This window comes from Engraulis encrasicolus, chromosome 3, assembly GCF_034702125.1.
Source record: "Engraulis encrasicolus isolate BLACKSEA-1 chromosome 3, IST_EnEncr_1.0, whole genome shotgun sequence".
NCBI classification, from domain to species: domain Eukaryota; kingdom Metazoa; phylum Chordata; class Actinopteri; order Clupeiformes; family Engraulidae; genus Engraulis; species Engraulis encrasicolus.
In genome coordinates this window covers 5962839-5986279 of record NC_085859.1, presented here as the reverse complement: position 1 = coordinate 5986279, position 23441 = coordinate 5962839, and the positions used below count along the sequence as shown (strand labels likewise).

Below are 23441 nucleotides of genomic sequence, written 5' to 3'. Positions count from 1 at the left end.
AGCTGTAAGATAATAAAATGTGGAAAAAGTGAAGCGCTGTGAATACTTTCCGGATTGACTATATTCCCTTTGTGTCTGCTAAGATTATGTCAAATGACTTAGCATATTGCCTTTGTGTCTGCTAAGATTATGTCAAATGACTTAGTATATTCCCTTTGTGTCTGCTAAGAGTATGTCAGATGACTTCTTAGTATATTGCCTGTGTGTCTGCTAAGAGTGTGTCAGATGACTTCTTAGTATATTGCCTTTGTGTCTGCTAAGAGTATGTCAGATGACTTCTTAGTATATTCCCTTTGTGTCTGCTAAGAGTGTGTCAGATGACTTCTTATATTCCCTTTGTGTCTGCTAAGAGTATGTCAGATGACTTCATAGTATATTCCCTTTGTGTCCGCTAAGAGTGTGTCAGATGACTTCTTAGTATATTCTCTTTGTGTCTGCTAAGAGCATGTCAGGTGACTTCTTAGTATTCCCTTTGTGTCTGCTAAGAGTAGCTACTGTAACTGTTGTGTCAGATGTGCCTGTATGGTCGCACTGAAAGTCATCAAATCCATAAGAGTTCTTCTGTCCTTATGTAGATGGGTTTTCTTTATTGTTATCCCAGGAACCAGGAATACAGATGTCCACACATACACAGAGGGAGACATAATCTGGTTTAATCCAACTTTTATTTGATATCATCATCATTGATTAACAAAAACACATAACGTATTAGTAATGCAACCACCACCACCACCACCACCACCACCACCACCACCACCATCACCACATCATCAAACCAGAACTAAAAAAAGATGTTTCATAAAAAAAAAAAATGTTTGGTAAATGATGATAGAGAATAAATCACCAGTGGTGTTTGATCCAACTCAGCTTGTTATAAAGCAGTTGACATTAATATGGGAACACACATTTCCACAGAGATGAGACAATATTACAACAGTTAAACAATCTGCAGACAAACTTAACAAACTCATTTGATAACTACAGCGACACATTGCGCTTCTGAAAAAAAGTATGTGACAACATTGTGTGTACTGTGTGTGTGTGTGTGTGTGTGTGTGTGTGTGTGTGTGTGTGTGTGTGTGTGTGTGTGTGTGTGTGTGTGTGTGTGTGTGTGTGTGTGTGTGTGTGTGTGTGTGTGTCTGTGTGTGTGTGTGTGTGTGTGTGTGTGTGTGTGTGTGTGTGTGTGTGTGTGTGTGTGTGCAGCATTTACCTGTACTGGCCTCACAACAGCTTCACTGATGCTCCACTACTTAAACAAAACCCAGGGTAGAGTGTGTGTGTGAATGTGGTGTGAACTCTGTGCAGGAGGGTCATTGTGTCTCCCCTGATGCTGTAGAAGGCCAGAGTTCCTGCCCTGTGATCCACATACACTCCTATTCTGGAGCTGGCCACTAGAGGGAGCTCAGTGGTTTTACTATTGTGCCAGAAAGAGGAGCTGGAGCTGCGGAGGTCCAGCCTCCAGGACTGATCATTATTTCCAAACCTACACTCATTACCACCTCCTTTCCTGCTGATGCTTTTATATGACACTGCTATACCAACATAGTCTCCTATCCTCTCAACCTCCCAGTAGCAGCGTGCAGACACACCCTCTCTACACAGCACCTGAGCATAATAGTGAAATCTGTCTGGATGATCAGGACATAACTGGGCGAAATCTCTGTTCTCCACCCTCCTGTTCCCCTCAGACAGACGGAGGTCTGCGTTTGCTGTGTTTGGATCCAAAGTGAAGTGACAGAAATCTGATAGAGAAGACATGAAAAAAAAAGTTTTTAGATGGCTCTGTATGGGCCTCATTTATAAAACTTTGCGGAAGAAATGTGCCAAAAGATGGTGCAAGCACGAATCTGAGGATGTGCGTACGCAAGAGAATATTCAGATTTATAAAGCATGGCGCACACACATGATAGTATCTAGGTTTAACTAATAATTGATGTTTAAGACCAGAAACAGTGCAATAGTTGAAATTCAGAAATGCATGGTTTATTGGCTTGAGAGAGGGAGAGGGGAGGCCATTAGGCCCAAACGCCTGTCCACAGGCCTCCCCACCCCCTATCTCCAATGAGGAGGTGTTAACAGGTACAGGTACAGGTACAAGCAGAAGAAAAGAGCAGAGAGCCTTGTAGCAACCCAATGTAAGTAGGCTGCCGGATGTGAGTGCCCGGATATCCGCCCGAGTATTTACGTCAACTTTACCTCAGCTACTCGATTTCGGTCGTGTATGTACGACAGTTTATCAGCTACTTGATTTCGGTCCGATTTGAGTCTGACTGAAGATGGAAGGGACATAGGTGCCGTGCGTAAAGAGCCCACAGCACATCTGCGTTTCAGCGACACCAGAGAGTTCCTTGATCTCCCAATCAAAAGAATAGGCCCGGTGACCAATAACATCAAAATAATAAAAAATTATATATAAATTAGATGTGACCAGGTCTACTGTTTTAAAAATGTTTTTTTTTGTTTGTTTTTAATGCACACACATACACTCCCTCCCAGCGGAGGGAGCACTGATGCTCATGTCTAGGTTTTCAACAGGAAGTGAGATACTGAGACATCACAGGAAGAGGATAAAATGGATGAGTAGGCTTTGTCTGCATTTGTTAGCACATGTATCTTTAGCTCAACGCTAACAAATGCAGACAAAGCCAGTCCAATTACAGACTGGCCATGAGATCAAGCTAGTTACACTGTATGGCGGGTGGTTAAGCCACAGAATCTGTGCTAAACTTTTTGTCTGCAGCCTTAGCTGCAGACTCCCCATACATTCTGTGCAAAGAGGCTTTGAAACGGTCTACTCATCCATTTTATCCTCTTCCTGTGATGTCTCAGTATCTCACTTCCTGTTGAAAACCTAGACATGAGCATCAGTGCTCCCTCCGCTGGGAGGGAGTGTATGTGTGTGCATTAAAAACAAACAAAAAAAACATTTTTAAAACAGTAGACCTGGTCACATATATATAAAATTATAACTTAAAACCGAATTGATTTGGGTGTGAAAATTAAACTCAACCGGGCACCCAAAGGGAATCCATCAAAAGATAACGGCGACTTCCTCGTCGGCATTCTTTTGTTTTTATTATCCAGGAGGACAGAGCTGAAAACTGCAGCAGTCACCTTGCACAGTTCTAGCTGCTCTGAAGCACGTGCGTGTCTAAGCAAATCATCCTGCATATTCGCAATGTTAAATGAAAAGTTTTGCACAAGACTATAGCCTAAATACACTGTCACAGACACTGGAATAGCCCGTTTCAGAAGGCATTAAAGTCACGAGTTTACCCAGTCTAAATGCAGAGGTGGAACGTAACTAAGTATTTTTACTTCGTTACTGTACTTAAGTAGTTTTTTCTGGAATTTGTACTTACTTGAGTAAAAATAAAAATGCAGACTTTTACTTTTACTCAATTACATTTTTTGACAATTACTTGTACTTTCTACTCCTTACATTTCTAGGAGAAGACTTTGTTACTAGTTACATTTATCCTAGGTTTTCCTGTTGTGTTTCGTGGATATTTCAGTAGCCTCAGCTGCGGGCAGGGAGTCGGGACCAAGCCCCTCTTCCAAATTGACACCCAGACAGAAAATATACTTTTAAAAACATTAACAGGACTCCATAGTCATGTTCAAATAGAACCGAAAACCGTTGCAGACACTTTTCCCTATTGGATCAAGTAGGTAGACATGGAGAAAGACAGCCATTGCGTGAGTAGGCCTACTTGTACTTTTGTACTGAAAAGTACATTTAAAAGTTAGTACTTAGGACTTTTACTTAAGTACGTTTTTGGGAAACAACTTTTACTTTCACTTGAGTAATTTTTTCGCAGGGTACTTCTACTTTTACTTAAGTACACAACTTCAGTACTTCTTCCACCTCTGTCGAATTGTAGCTAGCACTCGAGAAGTTTCTGAGTTTTACTCCTTACATTAGTGAGACATAACATCAGGATATCCTACAAGTTAAAAGAATATCTGGGCATATCCTTCTCTCTGAGTTAGAAAACAGCAGCTATGCCGCATATTGTGTATTTCTGTCAGAACCATTTCAGTCAAGAAACACAGGAGAAGAATATAAATGCAATTTCTTTTATTGAAATTATGAATTACATTTGGCGGTATAGCTCTGTTCGGAGGAACCCCCCTATTTCCATGAGCAGCATGGAAAAGCATTTAGTTAGGGGGCAGCAGCAGTTTAGGGAATTCTCACCCCAGCAGGACAGGGCGAGAGATAACCCCCCATGAACAGAGCCAAGCGACGTGACAAGAGAACATGTCATCATCATACACGACAAGGTGGAGCAGGGGAGGTGGTGGGTAGCAAAAACCGAGCAGCATACAGTTGAGAGGAAGTGGATAGAATTTAAAAGGCGTGCCGAAGCCGTGTGGCAAATCGCTAGGGAAGAAAGATTATCAGCTGAGGGAATGCACCTGGATCAATTAGGAATTAATTAGATGAAGGGGAGGGCAGCAAGCTTCTTGACTACCATGGCCTGGCCAGAACTGACGTTAGTACTTTAATTTATTATTTGGTGGTGCAAAAACAACACGCGAAACCATGCCGCATATTGTGCCATTATTATTGGTGTTACCGAAACAACAAAGCCAGATTGGTGACTAGAGCCTGCCTAGTACATTTAGACATAGCCTACTCATTTGATTGTGCCATGTACATTTAAAAGTGTCAGTGCAGAATTAAACTGGGCGCTGAATATAAATATTGGAGCCATTCTAGGCGCGCGCGCACGCTCTTATTTCTGTATGATATGAAAATATCCCAAAACGGTCACAACATCAGAGGACCTTCGTGGTGGAGGATACTTGCGGCGGGGGCCGAGACCGAGTTGTTACCGGGCACTCTTAATATTATTGAAGGGACAGACCATGCTCGATACTTAACCCGGTCTAACACTCGAAAAGTTGCCGCATATTGTGCAGATTATTTGGTGATGCCAACAACACGTGAAACTAGGCACATGGAGACTACAGCCTATAATTTAGACATAGCCTATTCATTTGATTGTGCTACGTAAACGTAAAAGTGTCAGTACAGAATCAAACGGGACGCTGAAATATTGGAGCCAGTAACTTCGTGTCCGATGGATATTGTGCAGATGTGTAATTTCTCTCCCTCTCTTTGCTCATCAAGCCTCCGATCTCCAAAAAGACACGGGCACTCAGGATAACTATTTACACAAGCTGTTTAAATAATGTGATGCACGTTCTTCATGACATGGCATGGTTTGGCCACCCTAAATTCAACATGACTGTAGGCTGGTGCGCTAAGCGCTGGGGGTGGGGCTCAGCCGCGCTGGCTGCCATGGGTGCACCTGAACTCGTTTGCTGTAATTGACAGGCGCACCTGTGGTGGTTGGCGGCGGATGAGCAGGGTATGGTTTTAAAATGGTGTTTTGCTCATTGTTCGAGAGAGCAGGGTCAGAGCAGGGCTGCTGAGCTGTCTGCCACAAGCTGTCGTGTCGGGACGTGGGCTGTAGTGTCCATTGCGTGCGGCCGGTCGCTTTGGGAATTGTGGGTAAGTTGCATTTGGGTATTGCGCGTGTTATAGTTGAATTAAGCAATTACGGAGCCCACGTCCGGCAGCAGTGGCTGAGAGGCCAGCAATTTGGTTTGGTACATTTTCGGGGGATTGACTATTTCTCCCCCGCTGTTAAACTGTGTGCATGTGAGTGAGTGAGTGCGTGTGTGTGCGTGTATGTCCAGCGGTATTGTGTATTGTGGCATTTGGGTACCTCCGCTGAGCACATAGGAGGACTGTACAACAGTTGGGTTGAATTTATGGGTGTAGTGAATCCTACTGTTATTGTTGTGGCCCAGTGTGCAACGTGATGTTTTCGGGCATTAAGGAGTGTCAGTAGTTAGTGTTTGCCGTGGTTGCCTTTATTGCACTGATGAGATGAACTGACTATGAAATGTGTGATTTCCCTATTTATAGATTGCAGTGGTGTTACTTGTGAAACTTAACTTAACTTAACTTAACTTTTTGTACGGTCATTTTGTGAACTCCAGATTGTGATTTATTTATGTAAAAACGCACACAGCACTTTATACCGCTGGTGGTTGAATGAAACGTTTGTGTTTTATTTCTATTTTCTATTTTGTATTTTAAATAATGAATTGTGAAGAATAAACTACCATAACCTTTATTCCTTTTGTCTGTCTTTCCTGAATCGTGTCACTAAGTGTCCAATAGAACCTGTGGTCTAAATTTCACCTCTTACAACTTGGCGTAGTCTTTGGCAGTTTTGGACCAGTGGCACGGATCAGGAAAATGTCGCTCTCAGGTAATGAAGCAAATGATTCCACTGTCTCTAGTGAACAGAGTCAGGAACACCCCCAGTCTAGTACAGCACGGGGCCAAATTAACAATCCAAACATGGTTATGTTTCCGATGATGATGGGGAATCCATGGGGCCCAAAATTTAAAGGGGGAGAGCAAGAGCACAGTTTCCAAGACTGGCTTACGGCACAAAACACGATGTTTGACATGTATCCGCTATCTGAAGCACAAAAAGTGTCCACCCTCATTAATAATTTGGAAGGAGAACCGAGACGTGAAGTATTGGCCATGCCAGCAGATCAGCGCGCTACTGTGCAAAACATAATCAAATTCCTGAAGGGAATTTATGGAGATACGACACCTTTGGCTAATTTGCGCTCACAGTTTTTTACGCGTAAACAGAGGACTGATGAAAATGTGAGACAGTTTGCTTTAGGTTTGCAGGAGTTGAGTAATCGCCTCACGGTTAGAGGAGATTCAACAACCAGCGGGAACGTTTTACGCGACCAGTTCATCTCGGGGCTGTTGGATAATGTGCTGCGTCGAGAACTTCGGAACATGGTAAGAACAACATCCACTTTGACTTTTGCAGAGATAAAGCGGGAAGCTATTGTAAGGATAGATGATTTGGATAACCCGCCACAAGCGATGGCGTCTGCAGTGCGCGTAACGCAAGACAAGACGCCAATGGATGTAAAACAGCTGGCAAAAGAAATTAAGGAGGAGGTACTTACCGAGTTAAAAAGTGACATGAAAGATATGCTGTCGGAAATGATGCGGGAAATGCGAGAGCGCCCACAGACGCCACAACAAACTGAGGTAAGGCGCAGGTATGATTATAGAGGGGGGCGTCAGAGTTCAGATCAATTTGACCAGCAAGGAAGACCCATCTGTAGACGTTGTAGGAAAGCTGGGCACATTGAAAGACAATGTAGAGCACCAGCAACTGCACAGGAGAATTTAAACTAATTTCACCCACTGTACAGGCCCAAACAGTGGGTTATTCTCCTAGTGGCCTTTTACACCAAAGGGAGCATTTAGTTGGCCAGTGTCCAGTAGTAGATGTAATGATACAGGGGGTGAAAACTGCATGTCTGGTGGACACTGGGTCACAGGTAACAACATTGACTGAAAGTTTTTTTAGAAAATATTTTGATGCAGATGGAACTACAGTACATGCTCCTATCCAGAAATTTAACTTAGTGGCAGCAAACGGCTTGGAGATCCCATACATTGGGTATATTGAAGCAGATTTAAATATCTGTGGAAAAGTGATACCAAAAAGGGGAATACTTATCGTTAAAGATCATGGTGTCCCCACATGCCCAGGGCTAATTGGTATGAATGTGATTAAGGAATGTCGAGAGGTGATCATGGCCCAAGGAACGGATGACAAAGGAGACCCACGGACTACGGCAGATGCTAAGGTATGGAAACAGACATTTTCAATGTTGGATAACCTATTGAAGTTTGCAGATGATACTGGACAGATGAGCTCCGTCTACTGGCCCCAAGGTAAGCACACAGTTATTCCAGCACAGTCTGAGGTAGTGATTGAAGCTTGTGCACGTCCACGTCCTGATGGTAAATCCTATGTGGGCCTTGTAGAACCTGTTGAAAACCGCCTCCCAGGGCAACTACTGGTGGCACGCTCACTAAGCACAGTGGTGGATGGCAGAGTTCCCATTAGACTGTTAAACACGTCTTCATCCCCAGTAACTTTGTTTCGACGTTGTCAGATAGGTAAAGTGTTTGACGTTGAGGTGTGCCCACTTCAATCTCAAGGTGAGGTGGAGCTAAGAGAAGTGGATGAAGCGACAGTGGAGATAGGGGTTAGGCAGGTAAAGGTGCAAGAGGTGCCGGAAGAAACCTCCTCTTGGCCCGTGGCAGTTCCATTGGATGACTCCCAGTTCACTGTAGAGCAACGCGAGCGAATCACTCAGTTATTACGGAAGCATCAAAATGTCTTCTCCAAATATGATGAGGATTATGGGTTCACTGATAAAGTGCTTCATGTCATTCCGACAGGGGACGCAGCCCCAATAAGAGATCGTTACAGCAGAATCCCACCTAAATTATACCAAGAAGTGAGAGAACTTTTGGGTAATATGCTTGACAGTGGAATCATTAGCGAGAGCAGTAGCCCATGGGCGGCACCTGTGGTCCTCGTGAGAAAGAAGGACGGCACCCTTCGTTTTTGCGTGGACTACAGGAAGCTCAATGGCGTCACGCACAAAGATGCGTACCCGCTTCCTCGAATTGAGGAGTCTTTGGCCTCCCTGAAAAAGTCTTGTGTTTTTTCCACCTTAGATTTAGCACATGGGTATTGGCAGGTGGGGGTGCACCCAGCTGATAAAGAAAAGACAGCTTTTGTGACCCCTATGGGTTTATATGAATTTAACAGGATGCCTATGGGTTTGTGTAACGCCCCAGGAACCTTCCAGAGGCTAGTTGAAAGTTGCTTGGGGGACCAAAATTTTGAAACATTGTTACTGTACCTTGACGATATTATTGCCTTCTCCCCCACATTTGACGCACACATCGCCCATCTGGACCTGGTATTCACCCGACTTGGAGCCTATGGATTGAAAGTCAAGCCTAACAAGTGTTGTCTCTTTCAGAGCAAAGTCCACTATTTGGGGCATGTCATTACAGAAGGAGGGGTGTCCCCTGACCCAGAAAAGCTGCGGGCGGTGGAGGCGTGGTCGACCCCTCAGAACAGCACCCAGCTCCGAGCCTTCTTGGGTCTGGCTGGGTATTACAGGCGCTTCATCAGGAACTTCGCCAGCCTGGCTGCTCCTCTGAACTCCCTCTTGTGGGGTACATCGAAACGGCATCCCCGCGCTGCGGCAGGTAACCAGTGGAAATGGGGGGAGCCACAGGAGGTGGCCTTTCGGACGCTGAAGGAGGTATTAATGCAAGCACCTGTTTTGGCATATGCAGACTTTCAGTTGCCATTTTTGCTCTATACCGATGCCAGCCATGCAGGGCTGGGGGCGGTGCTGGCGCAGAAACAAGACGGCCAGGCACGGGTGATTGCTTATGCGAGCAGGAGCCTCCGTCCATCAGAAAAGAATGACAAGAACTACAGTTCTTTTAAATTGGAACTTTTAGCCTTGAAATGGGCAATTGTGGACAAGTTTCGTGAATACCTTGCAGTGTCTCCCTTCACGGTGTTCACCGATAACAATCCCCTGGCTCACTTGAACACAGCCAACCTAGGTGCAGTCGAACAACGCTGGGTGGCCCAGCTGGCAGGGTTCCAGTTCGACGTGAAGTACCGACCAGGAAGGACTAATGGCAATGCAGATGGCCTGTCCCGGTGGTCATTGGAGGATGCAATAAAGGACGAAGAGGAGGAGGAGGAGACAGCGGCCCCTGCAGACGTGGTGGTGAGTGTCCAGTCTGATGTGGTCCAGGCCTGTTTACATGCATTTGTTCCAGAAGACCCGGGTCCGACGGCGAGTCCAGGTGGAGAGACCGCGGTGCCAGCTGACCGGGAAGGCTGGCTGGGACCCAGCTCACTGGCGGACTGGAAGAGAGCACAGAGGGCTGACTCCGAGGTGTCCCGGCTATGGCTCTACATGGACCGGGGTCGGGGTCCCTCCCCACAAGAAAGGGCAGCAGAAGGACGGCCAACGCAAGCGTTTCTGCGAGAGTGGGACCGCCAGTGCGAAGAACGGGGCCTGTTATGCAGAGAAGTATGGGACAAGACCGGGGAAAAGATTAAACAAGTGGTGGTGCCTCAGTGTTTGCAGAAGCAGGTTCTCTTGTGGCTACACGATCGGGCTGGTCACCTCGGAACAGAGAAGGTCCTGCCCGTGGCACGGAGGCGCTTCTTCTGGCGCGGTATGGCGAAGGACGTCGACAACCACTGCACTAAATGCAACCGCTGCATCCTGCGGAAGACGCCAAGTACTCAAGTAAGTGCCCCATTGGTCCCCATTCAATCTACTTACCCCCTTCAACTTGTGTCTGTGGACTTCTTATCCCTAGAAGCGGCACGAAGCGGGGTCTGTAATGTGCTGGTCATGGTGGACCACTTCACCCGCTATGCAGTTGCCGTGCCGACCCTAGATCAGACGGCAAAAACAACAGCTGAGGTCCTGTGGAAGCATTTCATTCAGCCATTTGGAGGCTTTGACCAATTGCATTCTGATCAGGGCCCAAATTTTGAGTCCAAAGTCATCCAAGAGTTATGCACACTGTATGGCATCAAGAAATCCCACACAACTCCATACCATCCTGCCGGAAACGGCCAGTGTGAACGGTTTAATAGAACTCTCTTGAGCATGCTGGGCACTCTGAATGATGTCCAGAAGGAAGACTGGGACTGTCATGTGGCGGAGTTGGTGCACGCTTACAATAATACCCCCCATTCGACAACAGGGTACAGCCCCTACTATATGATGTTTGGGCGACATGCTAAACTGCCTCTGGATGTGTTGCTGGGCAATGGGGATGGGTTTTCAGGGACTGCAGACAGCTGGGTGCACCATCACCATAGACGGTTGGCAACTGCTTATCAGCAGGCTCAGAACCAAGCAGTCAAGGCGCAAGCTTCTCAGAAGCAGGGGTTTGACCGCAGGGTTAAAGGGGAGCCTTTGTTGCCGGGGCAAAGGGTACTGGTCCTCAATAAGAGGTCAAGAACGAGGGGGAAGTTGGATAGTAAGTGGGAACGGGTTCCATATGTGGTTGTGTCTCAGCCCAATGTTGATATACCTGTGTATGTGGTGAAATCTGAGGGGGTTAATGGGCAAGAGAGAGTGCTGCACCGTAACCTGTTAAATCCCTGTAAATTTGATGTAAATCCCATGCCGCAGCAAGAGGGAGCGGTACCTGACAGGGTTGATGTTAACAAGAATGGTAATGTGTGTATGTATCCTTGGGTCTGGGGCTGTTATCCAGGTCCAGCCACCCCGCAAGACGATGTGCCAGATGGCCATGGGCCGTCTCCTGATGCAGCGCACCTTCCAGGTGCAAGTCGGACTGTTTCCAGGGTTCAGGACCCGTCGCCTGCGGTTGCCGAGGGGGTGCGCCGCTCTGCACGGGCTACGAAGGGTCAGCTACCCCAACGCTACCAAGTGTGATCATCATGGCAGGGGGAATGTGAGGACACATTTGATGTAGGGGGGGTGGATGTAGGCTGGTGCGCTAAGCGCTGGGGGTGGGGCTCAGCCGCCCTGGCTGCCATGGGTGCACCTAAACTTGTTTGATGTAATTGACAGGCGCACCTGTGGTGGTTGGCGGCGGATGAGCAGGGTATGGTTTTAAAATGGTGTTTTGCTCATTGTTCGAGAGAGCAGGGTCAGAGCAGGGCTGCTGAGCTGTCTGCCACAAGCTGTCGTGTCGGGACGTGGGCTGTAGATGTGTCCATTGCGTGCGGCCGGTCGCTTTGGGAACTGTGGGTAAGTTGCATTTGGGTATTGCGCGTGTTATAGTTGAATTAAGCAATTACGGAGCCCACGTCCGGCAGCAGTGGCTGAGAGGCCAGCAGCAGCACGGGAATTTGGTTTGGTACATTTTCGGGGGATTGACTATTTCTCCCCCGCTGTTAAACTGTGTGCATGTGAGTGAGTGAGTGCGTGTGTGTGCGTGTATGTCCAGCGGTACTGTGTAGTGGCATTTGGGTACCTCCGCTGAGCACATAGGAGGACTGTACAACAGTTAGGTTGAATTTATGGGTGTAGTGAATCCTACTGTTATTGTTGTGGCCCAGTGTGCAACGTGATGTTTTCGGGCATTAAGGAGTGTCAGTAGTTAGTGTTTGCCGTGGTTGCCTTTATTGCACTGATGAGATGAACTGACTATGAAATGTGTGATTTCCCTATTTATAGATTGCAGTGGTGTTACTTGTGAAACTTAACTTTTTGTACGGTCATTTTGTGAACTCCAGATTGTGATTTATTTATGTAAAAACGCACACAGCACTTTATACCGCTGGTGGTTGAATGAAACGTTTGTGTTTTATTTCTATTTTCTATTTTGTATTTTAAATAATGAATTGTGAAGAATAAACTACCATAACCTTTATTCCTTTTGTCTGTCTTTCCTGAATCGTGTCACTAAGTGTCCAATAAGTGTCACTAAGTGTCCTGTGGTCTAAATTTCACCTCTTACATGACTGCATTCGCACATATCGTTTAAACATCCATGATGGAATTGTCACTCTTAATGTGCAAGTATTGGATATGAAAAAAATATCCTAAAACGGTCACAACACCAGAGGACCCGTGGTGGTGTGGTGGATATTTGCGGCGGGGGCCGAGGCGAGTTGTTACGGTAGGCTACAATCATATTATAGAAGGGACAGTCAGGCATGCAGATACTCGGGCGGATATCCGGGCACTCACATCCAGCCGCCTACTTACATTGGGTTGCTACAAGCCTAACAAAGGCCAGCATCTGAATTTACAGAGAATTTACAGGAAGTGAGGTCATATTGAATGATCCAATAGCAAGGGCAAAGTCAATAGTTGGGGGAGGGCAGTTTCAAACCTGAGGCCAGAGAACAAAGACAAAGTTTATTTGGCCCCTCACAGACNTAAAATCATTCAAACACTGATTAAATAATACATGGACATTGAAATGTTATGTGAGATTGGGGCAATATTCAGATACCTTCACATGTTCCGCGGCTATCTCCCTTTATGAATCACAACCATCTCTAAAGTTGTGGCACATGTGTACACTTGGGGACTATGTGTGTGTGTGTGTTAGGGTGCATCAAATCACACTCCTTTGGATTTTTTCTTCTCTAAGGTCTTTTTTTCCTTCTTTTTATTCAGTCAATGGCATGATGATGTTTCGACTTTGTGGTCTTCCTCAGATTCACTATTCACTGCATCCAATCCTTGAAAATCAAAACTTCACAAAATCCCACTTTTTTCTTGTAGCATTGTTCCTTTGTACTACCATAACTTCCTTTCCTAGTTTAAAGAGTGGAAAAATAGCTTTGAAATGATGAATGGCAGTGAATGGGCAATTGTAGCTAAATCAGTGGAAACTGTTTTTGAGGCCATTTTGATAACAACTAGTAACAGTAATCATTTGAAGAAGTGACACCCTTTAACATTGACCAAATCTGCTAAAACATATTTATTACCTTCGCCAGAAGGTTATGTTTTGTTACCTTCGCCAGAAGGTTATGTTTTGCCCGCCGTGTATTTATTTGTCAATATGTCTGTCTGTCTGTTTGTTTGTTTGTTTGTTTGTTTGTACTTCGTCTAACTCAGTCAAAACTGAGCCGATTTTTATGAAATTTTGTGGGATGATTGGGCATGACCCAAGGAAGAATCGATTAGTTTTTGGGAGTGATTGGGTCAAAGGTCAAAGGTCAAGGTCAAAATGTTTGTTTGTACGTCGTATAACTCAGACAGAACTGAGCCGATTTTTATGAAATTTAGTGGGATGATTGGTCATGACCCAAGGAACAATTGATTAGTTTTTGGGAGTGATTGGGTCAAAGGTCAAAGGTCAAGGGCAAGGTCACGAAAAGGTCAAAAACGTACATTGAGCCGATTTTTATGAAATTTAGTGGGATGATTGGTCATGACCCAAGGAACAATTGATTAGTTTTTGGGAGTGATTGGGTCAAAGGTCAAAGGTCAAGGTCACGAAAAGGTCACACACGTACATTGAGCCGATTTTTATGACATTTAGTGGGATGATTGGTCATGACCCAAGGAACAATCGATTACTTTTTGGGAGTGATTGGGTCAAAGGTCAAAGGTCCAGGTCAAGGTCACGAAAAGGTCAAAAACGTAAATTGAGCCGATTTTTATGAAATTTAGTGGGATGATTGGTCATGACCCAATGAACAATCAATTACTTTTTGGGAGTGATTGGGTCAAAGGTCAAGGTCACGAAAAGGTCAAATGTAAATTGAGCCGATTTTTATGACATTTAGTGGGATGATTGGTCATGACCCAAGGAACAACGACTACTTTTTGGGAGTGATTGGGTCAAAGGTCAAGGTCAAGTTCACGAAAAGGTCAAAAATGTTTTTCTTTGCCAAGCACTATATGCCAGAAGAACGTGTTGCATGCTGAATTGAATAAGAGGTCAAGACTGGGCCAAAAATGTAATATTACGATATTCCTGTCCAATTTAAATGAAACTAACACCAAAATTTGGAGAATGTTATGCCCCACACTTTGAAGATGGCCAGAAAAAAATAAGTGGCGTAGGCGAAGGTTTGCGCTCTACCGAGTGCCCATTCTAGTTTAAAAAGAAATTATATTAGTATAAAGGAACAGTACAACAAAGTAGGTAAGTATGAAATGTATGAAAGTGTGTGTGTGTGTGTGTGTGTGTGTGTGTGTGTGTGTGTGTCTGTGTCTGTGTCTGTGTGTCTGTGTGTGTCTGTGTGTGTCCAACTCACACTGTAAGAAGTCCTCTCTGGTCGCTGGTTCAGCTGTAAGAGTGTGGCCATCAGACACTGAGAAAGAAAACATCACGTCCCATAATACTATCATTTCATTTCGTACTCATGGTCTGGAGCTTGTGCAGAGACAGTTTAGATCGAGACGGGACAGTCGCCGCCATTTTGGGGGTGAGACCAGAGTTCTTCGGGGTGCTATTTCGCGATTAGTGAGACCAGATATGAGAGCCAATAGGAAAATGGGAGGGAACCCAGCGGTTGTGAAAATCATATGGTTGAAACCACTGTGAAAAACGATCAATCTAGACTACGTGGTTGTGTCATACGAGTCAAAATAAAGCTTTTTAAGCCACTTTTCTCACAGGGTTTTTTTTTGACAGAGCGCAGGTGCAGTAGTTCCATAACAGCATGAGAGCAACGGCGTGCACCGATGCAGCCAGATGATTGGATCAATGGCAACGCAGCTCAGCAGGCACATTGGCTCTTGTTACCAGAAAGGCGGGAGATGTGCGGGTAGACGCCATATTTGCATTACGAATCTTCACCGTTATTTCTATGGACACCTAACGATTTTGACATATCTCCCCTTCCTAAAAAAATCTCTGGCTTGTGTGATCTGATGCGATTGCAGGAAGCAGGACGTTTGCACTCAGTTATGGTTTGAAATGATTGGACAGCTCTCACCCAATCGCGACATTTACTCAACAACAACATAGTGCAGACCAGAGCCATTGGCGCAGACGTTTACGTCGTTGCGCAGCCAAATCCCACCGCTGCAAACACTCCACAGAAAAGGCGAGCCAACCATAGTGGAGCCAATCCTTTGGCGGAAGTACGTAGGATGGCTCGCGAGGCTATACTCGTGGCACAATAAAACGGCTCAGGGGGTACGTGAGACTAGCCTCACACGCCATCCTACGTACTTCCGCCGAGACACTTGGCTCCGCACGTCTGGTACCTGTCCTCTGTGGAGCGATGTTGACCGGTAGGATTTGCGCCGGTGTTCTGACAAACGGTCCTACATTGTAATTTTATCCTACGGTAGGATGTTCTGTCAGACATGTCTGGTAAACGGTCCTACATCGCCATAGATAGACGTCAGACATGTTTGTTCAACAAATTATATGGTAAAATCCGAAAATGCCCTTCCTGCTTCCTGCAATCGCGTCAGATCAAACAAAGTCCAGACCATGAATACGAAATGGAAATGGTGGGATGGTCAGGAGGAAAACTCACATGCATGCGTACCCTACAGCAAGCCTTTCTGTGTGTGTGTGTGTGTGTGTGTGTGTGTGTGTGTGTGTGTGTGTGTGTGTGTGTGTGTGTGTGTGTGTGTGTGTGTGTGTGTTCTGTTGATGCTGACTTACGCTGTATGTTTTGGATGATCTGCACATGTCTCACTGCTACAAGACACACACAAAATTATGAAATGGCCATGTCTCGCCTAAACACTTAATTGGAAATGCTGATGTTGGAAATGTTATAATTTCTACGTTGACAAACCTGTTGCAGATATCTTGACTATTTCCTGCTTGAAGACTGAATTTAATTTCTCCTCCAGCTGCATCTTCAGTGCAGACAACGATTCCTTCAGAGGCTCCAAGGAGAAGCTTTGGCTGACGGTCACGCTGGTTGAAGTTGTGCTGTAAGGCCTACCAGTGATGGACACAATGTTCTGCACAGAGGCACACAAACACATATAATAGGGTGAGATAGACCTACTGACATGAACCCTTGATCAGCAGGACAGTGAGCCGATTTCGAGTACATTACCACAATTATACAGTCATTGGAATAAACAGGTTATTGGAGTGAACGGTTTATCACTGTTCATATGCAGTCTGTCGGTTGCATTTGTCCCACTCAAGTGTGTGACACGAATCTAGAATTTAAGGCTTGAAGATACATATCATTCTGGAATGTCAGTAACCCGATAATAACCTGTTTAATGTGCATATATGTCTTAAGAAATCATTGGTAACACTTCCAAATAAGGTGCCATAATTAAGTAAAGTAGCTACAACCTAATACTTAAGTAAGGGTTAATAATCATTATTTAATGCCACATTAGACACATATTAATTGTTATTAATGCATATGTTGAACATTAGTAAGCAGTTAATTAACTATTAGATAACTATTACCTTGTGTTACAAGATAATAGCATATTATTATTTAACTAATAGATAAGTAAGGGCACAGTTAATAGTTAAGTAGCTATCAGGTCATACTTAACTAAGGACCAAAATTAACACTTACTTAATACAAAAGTAAGGCATAACTAATGGATAAATACTAGATAAATAATGGGATTTGGGACCCTTATATTAGAGTTGGCTGAGGATAACTAATGGTTAATTAATAGATAGATATTGGTGTTTGGGACCCTTATATTAGAGTTGGCTGAGGATAACTAATGGTTAATTAATCGATAGATATTGGTGTTTGGGACCCTTATAATAGATTTGGCTGAGCATACCCATTAGTTAAGTAATTAATCTACTGTGACATCTAGTTTTCACTCTTTCAAATCACTGTTATAGTGGTAACAGGAGCCATTATATTGCAAGGATTGGACGTACACTTCTCAATGATATTGGGGTGATGAGATGTAATTTTTTCATATAACACTTATTAGTTTTAATGGTAAAAACCCAACAATAAATGCAGAACATTATGAAGAGTAATAGTTTTGAAGCGAAACTCAACCATTCCTTTGTGATAATTAAGTTAATGTTTGAGAATATTAGCTCCAAGAAGTACAGTGCATGATGGGTACGCAATCTACAGACAACAATATTTCCGTAATATTTATTCATTAACCTCTTAAGCTTCGGGGCTATTTTTGAGGTTTTTTTTAAGGTTTTGCACAATGTCTACTTAAATGGTTCCTGTGTCTGCATACTTTGACCTATCATGAAGTGGCTGGTACCATTTGAAAGTAGAGACTCTGTAGAATCTTCAGGAAGTGACAGGAAGATTTTGTGATGTACTTTTTTTTTCTGAAATGCGTTCATGAAGACCCCCTAGAAATTACTACATTTCAGCAGTATAGCTGATACATTTGGCCTTGGAAACATATTTAAGACTTAATCACAGGTCTACTGAAGCTGTTTGTCAAAGGAGAACTTGCTACATCTATATATGACCTTTACCAAGACAATTATGTGTGGATATACACATGCGTTTTACCAAGTGTCTTTTTGTATTTTTTTTAGTTAGTCAAAATGCACCCCCCATATAAGGTCTTACTGTACAATAACCTTTTGAGCTAGAAGCTTTATCATAGTCACATATGAAAACATACTCCTTGAGGAGTTATACAATCATCAGCCATGGTTGGATATGCCTATTGGGTAGTATAACAGAGATGTTGCTGTACAGTACTGTACGGTACTGTACACTATGTACAGTAAAAACATGGTAAGAAAGGGGTATTGTTGAGCAGATTTGAGATTCCTTTGTCCCTGGGTGTAATACAGAAGAGCTATATGACTCATTTGAAAACCTGGACTCTGGGCTATCACTCAGTCTTTGAATGGAGTTTCTAGCTCTTGCTTTGAGGGAGCTGCAGTCATTCAAAGCAAATGAGCCAATACGAAGCTGTGTAAAACAGGACCTGCCTACTTCTCTTCTAAGGCTTGTCTTTCAGGGTAGGAATGTCACAGAGCCACCCCAGTGCTGCCCATGTAATCAGCAGAGTCTGGGGATCATGTGGAATACCATTGATCATGTGAAAAATATGGAAGTGTGGGCAAAAACAGCACAATTCCTGAGGGGGAAAAACATGATCATTTTTTTCACAATAAAGTGGTTTAGTTTGAGTGGAGTTGTACAACTTGTGGTTGAAATAAAGTAAAAAAAAGACCACAGTCTCATAAACCTTGGATTGTAACAGACATTTTGAGACCACGCTGATAAGGATATGTTCATGTTTGGATGTCCACTCATCCTAGGAAGTTAGGGAGACATCAGGCGGGGGGTGCTTGAGGGGGTCAAATTTGAAAGGTGACATTGTGTAATAAGTTGATAATAATGCACATACAATATGTTCAAACCTCTGTAAATTAGTGCTAAATGTATTCGTGAGGGTCTAACCCCTTAAGACACGGCTTTATACATTTGTTGTTACCAGTATGGTAATGACCAAGTTGTGGTGCATTACTAAAAAGCCTGTGTTGTGTCATAGTATTGTAGTGCTATGGTAGTTACATTTCAATGACTATTACAGCGTGCCACTGGAGGTACGGCGCGCATTAAGGGGCTACGCACAAGGCCATCCTCGGCAGAGTGGCACAAGGTAGAACAGGGCTTGGGATGTTAACATCTACCAAATACGAGTCTGCCACTAGGAGGGAGAGGAGGAGTCTGGTACAGGAGGAGGTGCGATCTTCAGTGGAGGAGGAGCGAACCAGCAGAGCAGTGGCCATGAAGCAGCAAGGAGCCTGGATGAAGTGGGAGCAGGCAACGGAGCGGCACATCACCTGGAAGGACATCTGGTAGTGGAACCCACAGAGGATCAAGTTATTGATCCAAGGTGTTTATGATGTGTTGCCAAGCCCATCAAACATTTACACCTGGGGCAAAATGGAAACACCTGCATGCACCCTATGCTCCAAGACGGGGACATCGGAGCATCCTGAGCAGCTGCTCCAAGGTGCTGAGTGAGGGTCAGGACCGATGGAGGCACTATAAGGTCCTCAAATCTATAGCGGAGGCAATCAGCAAGGGGATTAAGGACAGCTGGTATACCCAAGCTACAGCTAAAGCCAGTTCATAAAGGAAGGACAGAAGACAGAGAAAGTACCAAAGAACTGCTCGACCGGGTTGCTCTCCACGGCCCGAGACTGGGTCATGACAGTTGATCTGGAGAGGCAGCTGAAAATCCCACAGCACATCACCCAGACCAACTTGAGACCAGACATCATCTTAGTCTCTGAGGCCACAAAGCAACTCGTCATGCTCGAGTTAACAGTTCCGTGGGAGGACAGAATGGAGGAGGCACCGGAGAGAAAGAGGGAGAAGTACCAGGCGCTGGTGGAGGACTGTCGAAGGAATGGCTGGAGGACCAGGTGCATGCCAGTGGAGGTGGGGAGCCGGGGATTTGCCAGCCACTCCCTGAGTAAAGCCTACGGCACACTAGGCATAACAGGTGTCAATCGAAAGAGAGCCATGAATAATAACGCAGAGGCTGCAGAGAGAGCATCCTGATGACTGGCTGAGGAGGGGAGAGAAGTGGGGGCAGTAGAACGCCACTCGGACACAGGCCGGGGTCTGATCAGCCCTGGTCGGGTCGCCTGGTTGAGGGTGTCTGTTGTAAGACCCGAAACACCCAGTGACTTCAGGAAACCACACTGATGATGTGTCCAAGTCAGTGCATCAGGGAGATGTTTGTTAAACTGTACCATGTGTCACAAATTCATAGCATATAATTATTTAACTAATAGATAAGTAAGGGTACAGTTAATAGTTAATTATCTGTTGCCACTATTACAGTGATTTGAACGAGTGAAAACTAGATGTCACAGTAGATGAATTACTTAACCATCAGGTATGCTCAGCCAACTCTATTATAAGGGTCCCAAACACCAATATCTATCTATTAACTAACCATTAGTTATCCTCAGACAACTCTAATATAAGGGTCCCAAACACCAATATTTATCCATTATTTAAACATTTGTTATGCCTTACTTTTGTATTAAGTAAGTGTTAATTTTGGTCCTTAGTTAAGTATGCTACTTAACTATTAACTGTGCCCTTACTTATATATTAGTCAAATAATAATATGCTATTAACTTGTAACACAAGGTAATATTTATCTAATAGTTAAGTAACTGCTGGCTAATGTTCAACATGTGCATTAATAACAATCAATATGTGTCTAATGTGGCATTAAGTAATGATTATTCACCCTAACTTAAGTATTAGGTTGTAGCTACTTTACTGTTAATTATGGCCCCTTATTTGGAAGTGTTACCAAATCATTTAATCAGTTTATTAGACAAAAACCTACCTGTGCGAATTCTCATAAACCGATAGCGGCAATAAACTGTTTATTCAGTTTACATGAGCACTTGAATAAGCTGGTTACTCCAAAAACCTGATTACAAACCGTTTATTGATATGCATATAAATGGGCTCATTAACATTATCGCTGTGTATAGCCATGTTTTGTACTCTCTAAAAGTGATGCTGTCTACCTTAAGAAAATAGATGGAATCCTGTGTCAGTGAAAGCTGCTTCATCTCAGCATCTGTCCTCTTCAGCTCAGCAATCTCCTGCTCCAGTCGCTTCAGGATTCCTTCAGCACGACTCACCTCAGCCTTCTCCTGAGCTCTGATCAGCTCTGTCACCTCAGAGCACCTTCTCTCAATTGAGCGAATCATCTCAGCAAACATCTTATCACTCTCGTCTACTGCTGTCTGTGCACCAGAGAAAGGGGAGAGAGAGAGAGAGAGAGAGAGAGATCACTACTATAAGTAGGCTACTACAATCCTACTGGGTTGTGTAATTGATAAATTAATAAAATTGTGATTGAATCCTGGCAAGCAATGTAGCCTATATCAAGAATCAAGAGCTTTTATTGTCATTGACAAATAAATTTGACAAACGAAATTGCGTTTTAGAATACACTGTACATGTACCCCAGGGCCGCTGCTCATACGAGCGCCGCCACTAACACACCTCCACCACCTAGGCTCAAGTTTAATACACATTGGGAAAGGATGAGGGTAAAAAATTTGTCCATGTCTTCATATTATAGAGTTATAACATCAAGGCATAGATGAAAAAAACCTCATATTTTAGCAAAAAAAAAGCAGTAGAGACAAACATTCGTATGAACCGGGGGGTGGGGGTGGGGGGGTTGGAGATGGGGAAGGGAGAGAGGTTGCAGATAAGACAGAGGACGCGTTGAAGTTGAGGGAGGGGGGGGGTGGCACTGGGTAGTCCTATCCCCACTGTGCACCAGATCTTATCCGCCTGAGAGACGGCCTTGGCCTGGTCCACAGCAAGTCCAAAACAACACCAGGTGTCCATTGTGATGGGTAGGGTTGTGAACATTAGTTCCTCTGGCAAACAGCATTGAAGCCATGTTTGGGTCACAGCTCATAACTACTCTCTCGCTATAGGCCTATACACAGAAAATTGCTCCAGATCTTCTGCAGGTCTTCTCTTCTGGTCAGTTCTCACCTTGAGAGTCTTCACAGCCTTCCTCAGTTCCTGCAGCTCCTTCTCCTTCAACTGGATTATCTGCCGGCATCTCTTCTGGCTGTTACCCAAACCATCCTGGAACATCAGGAATCAAAACAGCATATTTTGAACCAATCATCTATATCGGAGGGTGCTATAGGGTGCACTGTTGAGTGAGATGAAATTGTTTGGCACAAATTATTCCCAAGCAGCTGATGCAGCATGACCTCAGATTGACATTAAACACGCGACAGACTGGCAGAACCTGTAAGACAGGTAGGAATTAGGCTACACTGAAGTCTGTCAATGTTTAACAGAATGTCAGACATTGAACCCTTTTATCTAATAAACTCTCTCTCGGTTAAAACCAAAGTTGCCTGTCAAAGGGGCAAAGATAATTCATTCCTCATTCAAAAACTGCATTTTGTTTACTTATGATTACTTACGAGTTATATGCTGATTACATGGCCTCTGCATAAACTATAAAAATAACAGCCGAGCATGCTTGTATTTCTATGTCTTACCTTTTTATGACTCCACTCTGCTGTAGCCGCAATCGTGTCGTGGCCTCTATGATTATCCATAGTACACAGATAGCAAATGCAACTCTGGTCGGTGCGACAGAATATTTCAAAAACCTTCTTATGACGGGGGCAGATCCTCTCCTGTAGCTGGCCAGTGGCATCGACCATGGTGTGACTTCTACCTGGAATAGCTTCATCATGAACTTTTAAATGAGTGTCACAATATGACACGAGACACTCTAGACAGGACTTGACAGCTTTGAGTTTTCTCCCGGTGCAGACATTGCACGCCACATCTCCAGGTTTGGCATAACAACGAGCAGGAGCAGCAGCTTGGATGCTGGTCTTCCCGAACTTCTCCACCATTTCAGCAATCAGAGGGTTTTTGCGGAGGACAGGCCTGGAGTCGAAGGTGTCTTTGCACAGAGGACAGCTGTATTTTCTTTTACTATCCTCCTGATCCCAGCAGCCCTTAATGCACTTCATACAGAAATTATGTCCGCATGGAATTGTCACTGGATCCTTCAACAGCTCCAGACAGACTGGACAAGTGAAGGACTCCTCCTCCAGGGAAGACGCAGACGCCATGTTGTAGCTCTTCAGAAAACCAAGTGCACACTCTGAGAAGCAGCAGCAGAGTGACAGCTGACTTCCTCAGAACACTAAGGAGGAGCCCAGGGAGGGAGGGGTTGGGGATTAGCCAATCAGAAACATCCTTGTTATCAGATGGAATGTTGGAATGTAGGACCAGGTGAGGATGGATGTGGGTGTGGTCAATCAGGTGGCTTACTGTGTGTGTGTGTGTGTGTGTGTGTGTGTGTGTGTGTGTGTGTGTGTGTGTGTGTGTGTGTGTGTGTGTGTGTGTGTGTGTGTGTGTGTGTGTGTGTGTGTGTGTGTGTGTGTGTGTGTTTGTCATTTCCAGAGGTGCTGGAACCCCCAAACCTTGACTGGCCCATTTTACCTGATGTCCCATTTTACCTGATGCCACCCTACTGTTGGTCATGTGATGTGAAATCACCCCCGTGTTCAAGCCACACCAAATGTGTTGAGG

General features: G+C 44.5%; 1 protein-coding gene across 1 annotated transcript in view; it reads right to left on the bottom strand.

Annotated features, from left to right (window-relative positions):
• Positions 1-23094, bottom strand: part of LOC134446480 (tripartite motif-containing protein 16-like) — a 43821-nt gene extending 20727 nt beyond the window's left edge. The window contains exons 1-2 of the mRNA XM_063195850.1: positions 22391-23094; positions 21867-21962 (exon numbers count right to left, since the gene is read on the bottom strand). Of these exons, the coding sequence (XP_063051920.1) occupies positions 21867-21962; positions 22391-22978 (684 nt within the window). The 5' untranslated portion in view covers positions 22979-23094. The remainder of the gene's footprint in view (positions 1-21866; positions 21963-22390) is intronic.
• Between the last annotated feature and the right edge of the window lie 347 nt (positions 23095-23441).